General features: G+C 40.4%; 2 protein-coding genes across 6 annotated transcripts in view; both read left to right on the top strand.

Annotated features, from left to right (window-relative positions):
• The first annotated feature begins 9,810 nt into the window (after nt 1-9,810).
• On the top strand, nt 9,811-13,619 carry LOC139560407 (alpha-N-acetylgalactosaminide alpha-2,6-sialyltransferase 2-like). The gene is made up of 5 exons (XM_071377187.1): nt 9,811-11,015; nt 12,558-12,910; nt 13,017-13,179; nt 13,359-13,497; nt 13,596-13,619. The coding sequence occupies exons 2-5, from the start codon at nt 12,874-12,876 to the stop codon at nt 13,617-13,619; spliced, it is 363 nt and encodes a 120-aa protein (XP_071233288.1). The 5' UTR covers nt 9,811-11,015; nt 12,558-12,873.
• Nucleotides 13,620-16,433: 2,814 nt separating this feature from the next.
• Nucleotides 16,434-16,941, top strand: part of LOC139575779 (caskin-2-like) — a 92,420-nt gene continuing 91,912 nt past the window's right edge. For 4 of the 5 annotated variants that reach the window (XM_071401069.1, XM_071401096.1, XM_071401114.1 and 1 more), the window contains exon 1: nt 16,434-16,840. The gene's annotated coding sequence lies outside the window, so the exon portion shown is untranslated. The remainder of the gene's footprint in view (nt 16,841-16,941) is intronic. The other variant, XM_071401079.1, reaches the window with a different exon arrangement.

Genomic DNA, 16,941 nt, shown 5'->3' on the forward strand with positions numbered 1-16,941 from the left:
CCATTTTCCCATATCAGCACATCTAATTAAAAGCAGTAAATTCATCTCATCATTGAGTTTTGCTCGCCTACTTTGTAGTACATTTACATACAACACAATGCTAATCAGTATGTCATGTATGGAATCTTTCAATGTAAGCCAGATAAGGTCATACATGGATTGATGATGATATCATAACTTCAAATATCTCTATGTACATACCCAATAATAGCCATTCTCATTGCACCACTCAACATATTATTTCTGGTAACTAGTAGGGCTTTGTATGTTTAAGACGTGCCTTAGTTGACGTGCCTTTGTCAGGTAGGTGTTAACTTCAGTGGGACTTGAGATTGAAGCCCTCTAGAAGAAGGTCTTTTGAGGTGTTTTTATTGGACAGCCTGTAAAGGTCCAGTATGTGAATGATGAAAATAATAAACTGTGAAGCACCTGTCTACCCCAGGATATGTTTTATAGCTGTGTTTATTATAACATTAGAAGACACACAGTGTCCAACTAGGTACACCTATGGTGCCTTGCAAAAGTATTCATCCCCCTTGGCGTTTTTACTATTTTGTTGCATTACAACCTGTAATTGAAATGGATTTGGATTTCATGTAATGGACATACAAAATAGTCCAAATTGGTGAAGTGAAATGAAGTTGTTTTAAAAAAATATTTTTTTTAAACAAAACTGAAAAGTGGTGCGTGCATATGTATTCACCCCCTTTGCTATGAAGCCCCTAACTAAGATCTGGTGCAACCAATTACCTTCAGAAGTCACCTAATTAGTTAAATAAAGTCCACCTGTGTGCAATCTAAGTGTCACATGATCTGTCACATGATCTCAGTATATATACACCTGTTCTGAAAGCTGCAACACCACAAAGCAAGCGGCACCATGAAGACCAAGGAGCTCTCCAAACAGGTCAGGGACAAAGTTGTGGAGAAGTACAGATTAGGGTTGGGTTAGAAAAAAATATCAGAAACTTTGAACATACCACGGGGCACCATTAAATCCATTATTAAAAAATGCAAACAATATGGCACCACAACAAACCTGCCAAGAGAGGGCTGCCTACCAAAACTCACGGACCAGGCAAGGAGGGCATTAATCAGAGAGGCAAAAAAGAGACCAAAGATAACCCTGAAGGAGCTGCAAAGCTCCACAGCGGAGATTGGAGTATCTGTCCATAGGACCACTTTAAGCCGTACACTCCACAAAGCTGGGCTTTACAGAAGAGTGGCCAAAAAAAAGCCATTGCTTAAAGAAAGAAATAAGCAAACACGTTTGGTGTTCGCCAAAAGGCATGTGGGAGACTCCCCAAACATATGGAAGAAGGTTTTTGGCCATCAAGGAAAATGCTATGTCTGGCGCAAACCCAACACCTCTCATCACCCAGAGAACACCATCCCCACAGTGAAGCATGGTGGTGGCAGCATCATGCTGTGGAGATGTTTTTCATCGGCAGGGACTGAGACACTGGTCAGAATTGAAGGAATGCTGGATTGCACTAAATACAGGGAAATTCTTGAGGGAAACCTGTTTCAGTCTTCCAGAGATTTGAGACTGGGACGGAGGTTCACCTTCCAGCAGGACAATGACCCTAAGCATACTGCTAAAGCAACACTCGAGTGGTTTAAGGGGAACATTTAAATGTCTTGGAAGGGCCTAGTCAAAGCCCAGACCTCAATCCAGTTGAGAATCTGTGGTATGACTTAAAGATTGCTGTACACCAGCGGAACCCATCCAACTTGAAGGAGCTGGATCAGTTTTGCCTTGAAGAATGAGCAAAATCCCAGTGGCTAGATGTGCCAAGGTTATAGAGACATGCCCCAAGAGACTTACAGCTGTAATTGCTGCAAAAGAAAATCAAATAATACAAACCCCCCCAATAATCAATTTTAATTCCAGGTTGTAAGGCAACAAAATAGGAAAAATGGCAAGGGGGGTGTATACTTTCACAAGCCACTGTATGTGTATGTCTTACACACAAACATAGATATATCATGTGTGTTTTGGGATGTCACGTGTTGTTTGTGTACACTGAGTTTTTGTTATATGTATCTATTGTGTGTATTGATGAGTGTGAGTTTGTAAGTGTGTCATATAGACCCAGGCATTGGAAGCGATGCCATCATGTCTGTGTGTATCTGTTCTAGGGTGCAAAACGATCAGTTGGCGGCCATCTTTCTCCTGCTGATGCAGAACCAGGAGGCACTAGGGGAGGTGACTGAGGGAGACATGGAGGAGCAGCTCAAACTCTACTCCCTGTAGCAGAATGGGGCGGTTCTGTTATTGTCAACCTTGTATAGGGCTGAATAACCTGTTTCCCTTTTTAAAGTGCAGGTGTCAAGCAGAGCAACTGTCAATGTATAATACCGTATTTATGTTTGACTTGTCAGGTCAGAATGATCCATAACATACAAAGACAATAGGTTTAATATTCTGACATACTGGAGAGGGATAGGTTAAATGGCATTACCCATAAGACTTTATACTGTTCTTGTTCTGTTAACATTGGTTATCGTAAAGTATGGCAATGTTACAGTGAATTTAAAAATCACATGTTCTTAGAGTATGAACAATTTAATGAGCAAACAATTGCAGTAACTTATTTACATTAAGTATATCGATAACACACTTTGTTTATATTACTTAAATTTTTTATGAAATAAGTCACATATACTGTATATATTTTCAGTTGTAAAGAACTATTTTGGAATTACTTTGTAGTGTTAATATAGGTAATATTGAAATATACACTTAGTGTACAAAACATGACATTGACTGACCAGGTGAATCCAGGTGAAAGCTATGATCCCTTATTGATGTTACTTGTTTCTTATGGCTGCAATCCCGTTAATGGGATGATTTGACAACAGCCAGTGAATGTGCAGGGCGCCAAATTCGAACAACAGAAATCTCATAATTAAAATTCCTCAAACATACATGTATCTTATACCATTTTAAAGGTAATCTTGTTGTTAATCCCACCAACGTGTCCGATTTCAAATAGGCTTTACAGCGAAAGCACCACAGACGATTATGTTAGGTCACCGCAAAATCACAGAAAAACAGTAATTTCTCCAGCCAAAGACAGGAGTCACAGAAAGCAGAAATAGAGATTAAATTAATCACTAACCTTTGATGATCTTCATCAGATGATACTCATAGGACTTCATTTTACACAATACATATATGTTTTGTTCGATAAAGCTCATATATATATCCAGAAACCTCAGTTTACATTGGCGCCATGTTCAGAAATGCCTCCAAAATATCCGGAGAAATTGCAGAGAGCCACGTCAAATAACATAAATACTCATCATAAACTTTGATGAAAGATACATGTTTTACATAGAATTAAAGATACACTTGTTCTTAATGCAACCACTGTGTCAGATTTCAAAAAGCTTTACGGCAAAAGCACAATATTCAATAATCTGAGAACAGCGTTCAGCCACAAAAGGAAGCCATACAGTTACCCGCCATAAAAAGCATTATAAATCTTCACTTACCTTTGCTGATCTTTGTCGGAATGCACTCCCAGGACTCCCACAAGAAATGTTTGTTTTGTTCGGTAATGTCCATCATTTATGTCCAAATAGCTATTTTTGTTAGCGTGTTTGGTAAACGAATCCAAAGTCAGAAACGCGTTCACTAAAAGCTGACGAAATGTCAAAAAGTTCCGTAACAGTCAGTAGAAACATGTCAAACGATGTATTCAATCAATCTTTAGAATGTTTTTAACATAAATCTTCAGTAACGTTCCAACAGGAGAATTACATTGACTTCAGATATGCGATGGAACAGAGCTCCCTCTTATGTGAACGCGCATGGTCAGAGCATGGCCAGGGCATGGTAGACCTGACTATTTCCTGTCTCCTTCGGCCCCACTTCACAGTAGAGGCATCAGACAAGGTTCTACAGACTGTTGACATCTAGTGGAAGCCGTAGGAAGTGCAAACTCATCCATATCCCACTGTTTGTTCAATAGGGGCTGTGTTGAAAATCTACCAACCTCAGATTTCCCACTTCCTGTTTGGATTTTTTCTCAGGTGTTAATATGAGTTCTGTTATACTCACAGACATCATTCAAACAGTTTTAGAAACTTCAGAGTGTTTTCTATCCAATATGAATAATAATATGCATATATTAGCAACTGGGACTGAGGAGCAGGCAGTTTACTATGGGCACCTATGTGCACCTTTCACCCAAGCTACTCAATACTGCCCCTGCAGCCATAAGAAGTTAAATCCACTTCAGTCAGTGTGGCTGAAGGGGAGGAGACAGGTTAAAGAAGGATTTTTAAGCCTGGAGACAATTGAGACATGGATTGGGTGAATGGGCAAACAAAAGCTTTAAGTGCTTTGAAGTGGTTATGGGTTGTAGGTGCCAGGTGTACCGGTTTGAGTGTGTCAAGAACTGCAAAGCTGCTGGGTTTTTCACTCTCAATAGTTTCCTGTGTGTATCAAGGTCCACCACCCAAAGGACATCCTGTCGGAAGCATTGGCGTAAACATGGGTCAGCATCCCTGTGGAATGCTTTCGACACCTGTAGAGTCCATGCCCTGACGAATTTAGTCTGTTCTGAGGGAAAGGGGGGTATTAGGTAGGTGTTCCAAATGTTTGTACACTCAGTGTATATGTTTTTCATATATTCTAAGCACTCCATATTTTGAATCAAATGTTTTTAATGGATGTACATACTGTATGGAGATATTTTAGTAGTTTGTTTAGAGTCTCAAGCGATGAGGTTTTAATGGTTAGTACCACAGGTGGCTGGTGGCACCTTAATTGGGAAGGACGGGCTCATACTAATGGCTGGAACGAAATAAATGGAATGGTATCAAACATGTCAAACACAAAGTTTCCTTGTGTTTGTTACCATTCCATTTATTCCAATCCAGCCATTATTATGAGCCGTCCTCCCCTCAGCAGCCTCATGTGGTTAGTACTCTGGTATCTTTTTACCAGTTATTTTATTAAATAATATGACACTCAAAACAGGTCGTGTGATCATGTATTTTTTTTATTTGTGTTTGAGTGATAATGCTTTTATTTCAACTCTCTGTTTCTACACTGTATGAACAGTCCATTTGATAAATCATGATTTCACATTTTCCTTCAGTAAGTCTAACACCAACATTATTTTGCTAAACTTCTATAAGAAAAAGCAAACTATGAAATGTAAAAATGTTTAAACAACTGTTATAATTGTGTCACATGAACACATACAAGTTGTTTATGCCTTGTCCAACATGTTGTACATGTGAAGCTAGGCAAGGACAAATGAGGTGGTCTAGCTGGTTGAGTAGATGAGTAGTCTTCCTGTCTGCTGTTTGTCACACTCTTATCATTCCTCTGTGGGGTTGTAAGGGGTGCTTATCTGGTGGCAGGGAAGTCAGACGCAGGAGAGCAGAACTTGATAATAGCCGGAGCAGTTTAATAGTAAAACCAACGGCATAAGAAATACAAAGTAGGGGCACAATAACCCGACACGCACCAGTCAAACAAAATGTGCACAAGCACTTAGAATAAACAATACCACACAAAGACATGGGGGGGAAGAGGGTTAAATACACAACACATAATGAGGGAAATGAGAACCAGGTGTGTGGGAAAACGAGACAAAACAAATGGAAAATGAAAAATGGATCGGCGATGGCTAGAAGACTGGCGACGTCGACCACCGAACACCGCCCGAACAAGGAGAGGCATCAACTTCGGCAGAAGTCGTGACAGGGGTGGTACCACTAACATGTTTGAAATAATTAGAGTATACATAGTTACACAGTACATGTTTGAAAAACACCTTATCAAAATACAGCTGCTCAGATCGTTATCAAAGTCATACAATGTTTGTGTTTATGTCATAATAAATTTCAAGGCATAATTGTAATCACTTTCTAGCACAGCACTGTTGTACTGCAGCGTTATTTGTCCGTTTGTGGCCCGTTTGTTAGCTTGCACGATTCTTGCCATTCTCCTTCAACCTTTCTCATCAACGAGCTGTTTTCACCCACAGTTTTCACCCACTGACTGGAGGTTTTTGGTTTGTCGCAACATACTTGGTGAACCTTAGACACTATCGTGCGTGAAAAGCCCAGTAGAGTGGCCGTTTCTGAGATACTGGATCCGGTGCGCCTGGCATACCACGCTCAAAGTCGATTAGGTCACTCACTTTGCACATTCTATCGTTCAATCGAACAGTAACTGAATGCCTCAATTCTTGTCTGCCTGCTTTATATAACAAGCTATGGTCACGTGACTCACTGTCTGTAGGAGCGATCCATTTTAGTGAATGGAGTGGTATACCTAATAAACTGACCGGTGAGTGTATTTTTGCACACTCTGAGGTTGGAATAATACTGCGAAATTGTGAAAATTATGATAATGCACTTTTAGTGTAGTATGAAAAGACTACTTGAAATTTCTGCCTGTTTTGGTGGGAGGGAGTTTTGGCCTTCCATTGTGACGTCAACATGCAATAAATTAGTTAAATGACCAATAAAAAAAGAGTTCCAAACCTCTCTGTCAATAACAGCTAATTTTCAGTTTTCCTCTCCCCACTCAGACAGTCCTAGCAAAATTCTTGTTTGAGAAATTGCCCTTTGCTATGAAGCAATTTTTTCTCTCCATTTTTGACCATTTAATTGAAAACAAACACAGAAATGGACTTAATTGTTACCCAGAAATTATTTGATATTGAGATAAAAACGACTGCATTGGAGCTTCAAACGGCAGAGGAGCTCCCACATCAAGGTAAAAAACTAAATCAGAGAACACGCTCTGCTGTGCTATTGCTCGTGCAGTGATGTCTGCCGAAAAAAAACAGTGTTCATTGTCTGAAGTAACATCTTTGTTGTTGTAATATTGCAAATGAACGTGGCAGTTTCACCGCTACGGATTTTGTATTTATACATGGAATATTGTTTTAGAATAGGAAACGTTCAAAAATGGCTGGAGTGCGTCTTCAAATTAAATTTCTATGGGAACACCACTCATTCCCATCTCTGCATGAAATAAATTCTGGTATGCAGCAGTGTTCCCATTCTGATCTGTGCTGCATTCTTCTGGTCTGGACAGGAATCACCTTGACATCTGCTGTTGGTCTCTCAGTGCTCCCCCTGGCCGTTGGTTATTTATCTAGTCAAGGAAGGGAAAATGGGCTCTACTGGTTGAAGGGTCCTGTCATCAGCTGGAGACTAATTAAAACCCAATCCTATTCTGTCATCCTGGAAAAAGGTTTGCAGATGTACTGAGAAATCCATGTAATTACTTACTCCCCTATATCCATCCCACTCTGTCATTTCTAGAACACAAAGGATGTGTTTACACAGACAGACCAATTCTGAACATTTGTCCACTAAATTGTATTTTGACCAATCACATCAGATCTTTTCACATCAGGTCTTTTTCAGAGCAGATCTGATTAGTCCAAATACCAATTAGTTTAAAAAAGATCAGAATTGAGCATTCTTTCTAAACGCAGCTTAAGTAATGTAATGAATCTGAATTGATGAGAATTCTTATATGGCACTAGCTATGATTTCATAACTCCAAAGACAAAGCCTTAAAATCCTAGTTAAAATGGCACCTGTAATGAACATGTAATGCATAACATGTACACTATGCTCTCTTCAAATTGTACTCTAATCATGTAATCAAGTTTAAGCAAGTTTTAAAAGGTAGAGGTTATAAAGAATCATTGAAAGGCAAGCCAGCCCGAATTTCCCTAATTATGGCCACACCTCTTTAAACTGCCAGTTGGTGTGAATTGAGGCATTTCCATAAAAAGAAACCCCCAACCCAAGGTGCATTGACTGTCACGCCCTGATCTGTTTCACCTGTCTTTGTGATTGTCTCCACCCACCTCCAGGTGTCACCCGTTTTCACCATTATTCCCAGGGTATTTATCCTGTGTTCTCTGTTTGTCTTTTAAACTATCAAAATAAAGTCGCACACTGCATGTATAATCTCCCAACAATTTAATGGGTATTTACCAACGTTTCGGCATCACTGTGTCTTCCTCATGGTAATGTCATAAATACTTGAACCAGGTTATGTAGACACACAGTGCAATTAGTGTAATCAATGACAGTGGTGAGGGGTGTGTTGCAATGATTAAGTTAATTAAAATTAATTAGTGACACTTAAAAAAATTAGTATATGGCATATTAAATATATTATTCTATTGTTATCATATAGAAACATAATGGAATATAGTACATCATATTAGCGTCAACATACATGATTGTTTCATTCAATTTCACATCATTTCGTATTTCATTTTTGTTACATGTAATATTGGTTCAACCTTAATATATAACGAACATCATCAACAGGGGGAACATTTTGGAGTACGCTTAATTGTCTGTAAAAATAATTTTTCAATTTATAAAGACAGGAGAAACCTGTCTTTTTGAGGCAGGAGAAACCAACAGACGGACGCAACTGCGTCAAAACCTCCAGCCAATTGGCAAAAGTGCAACAACGTGCAAACAGTCACAAAACTTATGTTAAACAAATAAACATGCCTCGTGAACAACACGGAAATTCAGAACACCAGTCTGGCGCGTCACAAAATAACACGTAACACAAAGAATATCACACAAAGACATGAGGGGGAATAGAAGAATAAATACATGCAGTGTGATTGGGGAATGTAAACCAGGTGTGCAGTGAACAAGACAAAACAAATGGATCAATGAAAAAAGGAGCGGCGATGGCTAGAAAGCCGGTGACGTCGACCGCCGAACGCCGCCCGAACAAGGAGAGGAGCCGACTTTGGCGGAAGTCTTCCATAGATGTATTTTAGAAAGTAAGGGGGGTGTGTCTGTTTAAAAAAAGAATTCTTCTTCAAATTGTAGCACATACAGTTTAGCATAGTTGGGGGGGAAAGGGGAGCCCATGGCTACACCCCGAATTGAAGGAAAAAGTCTGACTCAAAGACAAAATAGTTATGGGATAATACCAGTTCAGTAAGTTGTAAGATGCAATCATTAGATGGAGCAAGGGTAGAGTCTCTCTGCTGAAGGAAGTGTTGTAATGCCTGCAAGCCTCCAGTGTGTGGGATGTTAGTGTACAAGCGCTCCACATCAAAAGTGACCAGCAGGGTGCCCTCTGGTATCCTTCCTAAGCCCTCTATCAATGAGATCATGTGACTAGTAACTTTGACATAAAATGGGAGATTCTCAACCATCGGTTTAATGTGGTAATCCACACATTTAGAAATGTTGGATGTCACAGAGTTGATTGCTGCTACAATGGGTCTACCTGGAGGAGGAGACACTTGTTTGTGTAATTTAGTGACTGTATAGAAAGTTGGTATCTTGGGAAATTTCCCACATAGAAATTCAACTTCTTGTTTAGTGATTTGTTCTGATTCCAAACAGCTTTCCACTGTGGATGAAATATTATGCTGGAATTTCAGGGTCACAATTCAGTTTGCGATAGAAGTCACCTTTAGATAGTTGTCGGTGACATTCATTCACATAGTCACATTTGTTTTGTATACAAATTCCTCCTCCTTTGTCACATTTTTTTATGATAATCGAAGGATCTGACTAAGTCCTTAAGAGCCATTCTCTGGTCTCTACTCATGTTATCATAGGATTTGTGTTTCTGTTTATCTTTCAGTAAGTCACCTACATCATTTTCAACAATCCTACACAAGGTTTCTATGGAGGCATTGTGTTTGGGGGGAGGTACAAATTAACTTTTTGCTCTAAATGTAGTTCTCTCAGAGTTCTCAGGTACCTCAGCTGGGTTAATGGCTCCATCTCCTCCTTGACTCACAGTAGGACAGGTAGATCTATTGATTAGCGTGGTAGACCTATGTATACATCTCACTGAGGATGACATTTCAAGTGGAGTCATGTAAGTATCACTCTTATCAAAGAACTCACACATTCTCAGATTACGAAAAACTTGAATAGATCTATTTGGACATCAAAGTAATGTATGCAGTGGGTACAAATGTTAACCCCTTATTGAGAACACTGAGGTGAGCGGATGTCAGGGTCTTACTTGATAAGTTGAAGACATTTAGCTCCTGTTGGACTGTGGGCTCGTCCTGGGTCTCAATTGATAGGTGTCACGGGGTGGTAGTGGATTTCTTCTTCCCCCGACGTATGTGTCGAACCCTCTTACGTGCTGGGGGTGTTGGCCTCGACGTTGTCCCCGGTGTCCCCGCCCTCTGTTGTAGATAAAACGCTCACCGTAGGTAGAGGAGCCAGAGATAGCGCTGTCTGTGGATAGTCGGTCTGACAGAGGCACTCAGCGTCTGTCATTGGCTTGTCTCTTCCGGTTTTTTGTTTTTTTGTGTTTAGAGTCTCGCCAGAGATATATTAGTCCGTTGTTCTTATCTTCCAAATCGCGTTTATACTTCTTGATTTTCCTGTCTTTTGCCAGTTTGTCTTGTCAAGTCAACCAGTGTGTTTTTTTCTGTGCTCCTGGTTTTGACTTTTTGCCTGCCCTGACTCTGAGCCCGCCTGCCTCCCTGTACCGTTTTGAACTCTGACCTGGTTAATTAACTTTTACCTGTCCTCGACCTGCCTCTTGTTGCTTAATAAATATCAGAGACTCGAACCTTCTGCCTCCTGTGTCTGCATCTGGGTCTCGCCATGTGTCGTTATATTGACAGCTAAAAATAAAAAAACAGGACAGAGACAACACAATCATACTCGGCGGGACAGATCATAGTCTGACCGAAAAAAAGACGCAGAGGAAAATTGTTTTGCTCTTGTTGTGCACAACACGTGGAACATTAGGGATATGGACCTTGTTCGCCCAACTGACTCACCTGGGATTTAGAGCAGTAAATGACTTGTGACAGAAAGTTAACCTCAATTTTTTTTTTTTACTCAAACAGCACGAGATATTCTGTTCTCTAGTTGAGAAATATGACGATTTCTTGGAGGAAGTGTGTCTTCCTAGTGGGGGTTTTATGTGTAAGTGTTACTATAACCACGATTATGTATGGACAATACTATGACCTGGACCTCTTCCACGACAGACTTGCGGACAGGTGAATATTCAGCGTTTAAAAAATATATATAACACCAACATCAAATATTTGTATACGTTGGTAGAATGTAATCTAGGCTACTTAGTGAATTGGGAAACCATTGTCCAAAAAAATGAAATCCATGCATTCAACTACCTGTATCGTCATCCCTGTAATCCATCAACCCTGACAGTTCTATGACCTGTTGCGTTCAACTGAGACGTTGACACACTCAACCTACTGCTACTGTAGTTTTCTTGTGGAATGGTTCGATTTTGGCAGATGAGATTACATTTATCAAATTGATGCATTTTTGGGGGGAGTTTGTAATAATCCATTTCCCATTCATAAGACTCCACCTTCATTTTTGTTGCTGAAAGTTGAAACTCAAATGTTTTACTAAATGAGAGATTGTTTGAGGTTCCAGTGTTGCTGGTGTCTTCAAATTTATGCTTGCCATTTTGTCAAGTTCTGAATTTGTGGTTAATGGTAAAGCTACTGACTCGGCTAATGTGTCTAACGCATTCGTGCTCTATATCCCACAACTGACCTCATTTTTATTCCTGTTCAGACATGTCCTAAATGAACGGTCTACATTACAGTTTAGACATTGTGCTCTGGTTTTTAAATTGTGCATGTAAATGTAATATGCTGATTACACAACTGACAGCAGTAATTATCACAACTACAACACTTTTATGGCAGTAATTTGAACTCTCCTCTGAGGTCAGGAGTCTTGTCATTTGTTTTCCTCTGTTCCAAGGAAAGGACCTTGTAAAATGCATGTTAGGAATTGTTTTGATGGGCTGAATTTCTGGTACCATAAAATATCTGTTAAAATCTTCATGTATTCATTAAACCAAGGATGGGTATCTGACAGCCCACAGGCCGTAGATCAAGTTCCAAAGACTTAAATCAAATATATATTTTTGGGGGGTTGGGGTGGGGGGGCCTGGGTCTCAACTTACTGAGAGTTAAAATAGTAGAATACATCAAGTGGAAATTTGAAGTTAGGTTGTGCATCAGCAGTTTTTCTCACGTCACTCAATTAGCCCATGTCAGCTATTTTTTATTTATTTATTGTAAGTTCATTTTGCAGCCAGCTTTGCAGCCAGCTATTTAAACTTGCAGTAATCATGGTTGAATTACCTACCGGTGGCCCCCAGTGATTTTGTTAGTCACTCTCAGTCAGATGTCCTATTAAAAACTGGAAACTTTTCTCCCCCCTCCCCGCCATGGCAAAATGTGTAGATTTGCAGCAAACTTGCTTTAAAACTGCAACATGTGTGGAATTGCAGGAAATGTACTGAAATTTAACTTCAAATTTAACTTAGGGTCCCCAAAAGGCTAGGGCCAGCTCTGACTGCATGTGTGGGTATGGATGTGGGTACGCAGACCCGCGAGCCATGAGGTCAAGATTTTGTGGCCCCCACCCCATCAAAGTTGCCCATCCCTGACTTAAACAAATCCGCTGGATTGGTCTGATGTGCTTCTGTCCACTTAACAAGGTTTTGTGTGGATTTACCTCTTTGTTGTGCATTTTCAATACATGTTATCTTCCAGTCAAGACACAGAGTTTGATAGCATTTGGACTTGCGACGAAGAGCTTGGGGACAACACCACAGCAACTGGGGAAGAGAAGGTAATCGCACAGAGATGATGTAGTTGCCTCTCATCTAATAGAACAAAGGCACACATATCCGTCTTGTACAGTACAATGTCAAGTGAGGTCTGTCTCTACTCAGCGGGAGGGTTTGTGTCCTCTGAGAAAAGTAGTGAAGAAGGACGACTTCCTCAGACTATGCTTTAACTTTAAAGTGCCTGTGCTGCAGTGGGCTGGGAGCTTCAGCCATTCAGAGTGGGGGCGATTTCAACGTATATGCCCCCCTACGGCTGGAAAGGCCTGCCCCAAGAAGGTATGAACATTCCCTTCAGGACCCTATTTAATAATCTCAACCAAACTACGTGTATACTGTATATAAAGTCATTGTCCTCTCACCTTTTTGCTTATTTGTTGATCAGTTGTGAGATCCACTTTGGCCCTGCTCAACGACTCGTCCAGCAGCCGCCTGTTTGAGCGCAGGTGGCCTGATCAGTTTGTCCGCTGTGCTGTGGTGGGAAATGGCGGCATCCTTCGAGGCTCCAAACAAGGCAGGGCCGTCAACAGTCACCACTTTGTCTTCAGGTCAGTAGTGCTGCTGCAGCTCCCCTTCGACCATCTTCAAAAAACTATTACACTTCTTATTGCTCTTTGACATAACTAAGATCAAGTTTGTTGCAATTGTAAATATTTCCTTATATTAATCCACATAGTTTTTAAGGAAATGCTTAACTATTAGACTGATGGTAAATTATTTATTCCAGGGTCAATGGGGCAATCATCAAGCACTTTGATGAGGACTTGTGCACAAATACATATTTCTATGGGTTCACCACAAATACTATGAAGAATTCCCTAAATCTTTGCAGAAAAGATGGCTTCACCAAGGTCCCACGGGGACGGGTAAGAACTTGTGGGACAGGCTACAGCAGCGTTTCCCAAACTCTGCCCTCTGGACCTCAAGGGGTACACGTTTTGGTTTTTGCCCTAACACTACACAGTTGATTCAAATTATCAAAGCTTGATGATTAGTTGATTATTTGAATCAGCTGTGAAGTGCTAGGGCATAAACTAAAACATGCACCCCTTGGGGTCACGAGGACCAAGTTTGGGAAACCCTGGGCTACAGTGTTGAATCCAGTTCATTTTAAAGTGTTAGGAATTTGTCATACTCTGAGTGGTTGTTTATGCAACTATTCCTTAAAGCTTTGACTATTTCCTATTTGCAGAGAGTCCGATATATCTTCATTCCGTCCAACGAACGTATGTGATGATGTCAGATGCTATCCAGGGTCTCACTGTCACCTCCGGTCATGACAAGGGGGACTGGTGAGTTGAGAGGGTCACATATGTGAAGCCCACATTAAGAAGAGTAGTACATTTGAACAGCATGATACAATGGTGTGTTGAAGTACTGTGGTCAAGGATAGCACAATGATCTTGCGCTTCTGCTGGTGAATGGGCTTCTCAGCTGTAATTCACTTTATTACCACAAGATGGTGCTGTTGTGTTTCTATGAATGTGGTGCGGTGTGCAATGGATAGAATCTTGTGAGTGGTGGTAGGGCTATACGCATACAATTCACTTGATGATGCTCATCTTTTTGTAAGCTCACTTGCTATTGATTTACTTTTTGACGTTCTTAATGGAACGTTTTCACCCCTTACTACATTTATCCCCTCAAACAGGCCCTCTCGATACTTTGGATTTAAGGCACCAGTTAAGCACTTTTAAATGCTTCATCCAGATTTTATTACATATGTAACGCAAAGGTAAGGGGACTCGTATTGCCAGGTCAAATTGAGACTTTTAGATCCTTATTGGCTGCTATTGTCACTAATGACTGTTGACTGTCAATGCTGCACAGGTTTTTGAAGTCTCCCCTGCTGAAGTACAGTCAGCTCTACATGCCCAGCACTGGTGCTCTGATGCTTCTGACCGCCCTGCACATGTGTGACCAGGTCAGGTCACATCAACACATGCGTTGCCCTTGGGCATCTATTGGTCACTGTTTAACCAACCAAGTGTCTAATGGCAACTTGGCCAGTATGGAAGTGATTTATTGGGAAACTATGACATCCTCTGTTTATAGTCCTGGTATAGACCCCATATACTGTTATTCCATATTGATTGTGTCAGATATATTAATTAATTAATTAACATAATCCTGCAGAAACAGTAAATGTGGATTATAATTAATGACATTTTTTGAAGGGGTTGATACTTTTTTTTGTAAGGGAAAATCAAGTCTGAAATGTAAAAGTGGAAATTACAAACTTCAGAAGCCTTTTTAAATCTCAAACACACAAGTATTTAATTTCCTGCTTTGCAGGAAAGTTCTACTGCAACAGGGTGATCAAATTAAGATCCTACATCTGTATTGAAGGCTAGATGGTGCTATACTGAAACTATGCATGCAAATAGTTACACAACTGACTGAGAAGGCAATTCATGCATAAGTGAACAAATCTCCTACCTTCCCGGAGGTGTCTGCCTATGGTTTCATCACAAAAAACTTTGCAGACTTCTCTGACCACTACTGTGATGCTGCCCCTGCGCTTCTATGCCAACCAAGACATGCAGATGGAGAGCTGGCTGTGGGAGGTACTGCATGCACGAAAAGTAATGTCACTGTACAAGAGAACAAAAGTAAAATGATGGACACTCAATTGTATTTTCATGTGAAAAGCCTTCCTTGAAATGCTGTTAACTCCTATGTTTGCCATGGAGGTAGTCCCTCTGAAGGAGCGGCTGCTGGAGTTGTGTGGCGTCCTTTGTTATTAGTCTCACAGCAACATTAAAGGCCTTTGACGGTGGAAAGCCAAGCTCAGGTGTTCCAAGCGTCTGTTTGTGGGATCGGGCCTTCTTTGATCATTTGAACAACCCTTATCTTCTCGGTGAAGGCAGGTGCAGGGAGCCGAGACTATAGTCTCTCGGTCATTCCTCTTTCTCATTTTCCTGCCATGCCTATTCTCATTAGAAACTGTCGGGTTTGACTGGGACTCACAATGAAAGCATTCACATTATGAAGCCAGCAGTCCATTCATGCCAACCTTTTTGTAAATGAGCTTTGACTTGCAACCTCTTTGTCCAGTGCCTATCCAAGGATAGGTTACTCCAAGCCACAATAAAGGCAAAGTGACACATTCTTGTGTCAAGCTTTGATCTGCTGAGCTATTGTTACATACATACATGGATCTCCAGTGTCTGTTATGAATGAAATCCTGATAATAGACTAGTGAATGCTGCTAGATTATATAATTCACTGTAAAAGCAAGATAATGACCACTTGTAACAAATTGTACACATTTTTGGGGAAAGCTGTGTTATGGCCATTTTCTGCCACTGACAACTGTGCAAAATGTTATGGGATGGCATCTTATGTGCAATTGTTTTCTTATTCCATTTGCAAATCTTTAATTTTACAAACCTAATTAAATCTAGAGTCCTTAATTGAAACAATAGCAAAGCGGTCAGCCGGCCTGTATTTTGGTAAAAAGCTGAGGGATGGGCCAGGAGAAATGTAACCAAATTGTAACTCAAATTCATAGAGCTATGGATGCAAGGACTGACCAGCCATGATATCAACATTATAGTTGTAAACATGTTTTGAGGCTATACAGTTTGTTTAAATACATTTACATTGTTTACAAACACATTTTTGGTTCTGATGGGGTACAACAGTTGAACTAAGCTCATAGGCATTTATGTTATCTTCAATAATCTATTCGTATATATTAAAAATTGATGTACAACTAGGGATTCTAGCTTTAACATTTAGTGTAGTGCATGTTATGTATTTTTTATTTATTATTATTTACTTCATATCATTTCAAGTCGCACTGGCGCTAGTCGGGTCGCACAACTCGCTCTTTTTGGAAGCGGAGGAGGGGAAAACGGGGACAGAGTACTGTGGGAGGGACGAACATATTCTGGATTGGATCTGACGGAGCAAGTGACAATGTAGCGGAGTCCGGCTTTCGCGTCGGAGTTGGAAAATATTGCATCAAATTATACAAACTTTTATGTATTTTTATATTTCACATATTTGTGATGAGTAAGTTATGTGTTTACTGGACATAAGAGTACTAAGATTCGCTTTCTGTGGGAGACTGACTCAAAATTACTTTCCTTGAGTTATTGGAAGGCTACGATTACTTTTGCTTGGACCTTGGAGGGCTCTCTGAAAACTGCCACCTTCACATGTATTCCCGTTTTCTAACATGCAACAACAACACTGTGTAAGGTAAGACAAATGTGAATTCAAACGTTATAATTATGGATAAGACAGGAATGGCCCAAACTAGTGTTGCTAGTTAAGAAGTTCAGTCCGAAGGTCGCTAGCAC

This window comes from Salvelinus alpinus, chromosome 1 (assembly GCF_045679555.1).
Source record: "Salvelinus alpinus chromosome 1, SLU_Salpinus.1, whole genome shotgun sequence".
Taxonomy (NCBI): Eukaryota; Metazoa; Chordata; class Actinopteri; order Salmoniformes; family Salmonidae; genus Salvelinus; species Salvelinus alpinus.

What these genes read in the sequence shown, in the direction of transcription:
- LOC139560407 (XM_071377187.1), top strand. Translation starts at nt 12,874, where the DNA reads ATGCCCCCCTACGGCTGGAAAGGCCTGCCCCAAGAAG. An exon ending in GAAAGGCCTGCCCCAAGAAG is followed by an intron (nt 12,911 to 13,016) that starts GTATGAACATTC and finishes TTTGTTGATCAG; the next exon opens with TTGTGAGATCCACTTTGGCC. An exon ending in CCAAGGTCCCACGGGGACGG is followed by an intron (nt 13,498 to 13,595) that starts GTAAGAACTTGT and finishes AACACTACACAG; the next exon opens with TTGATTCAAATTATCAAAGC.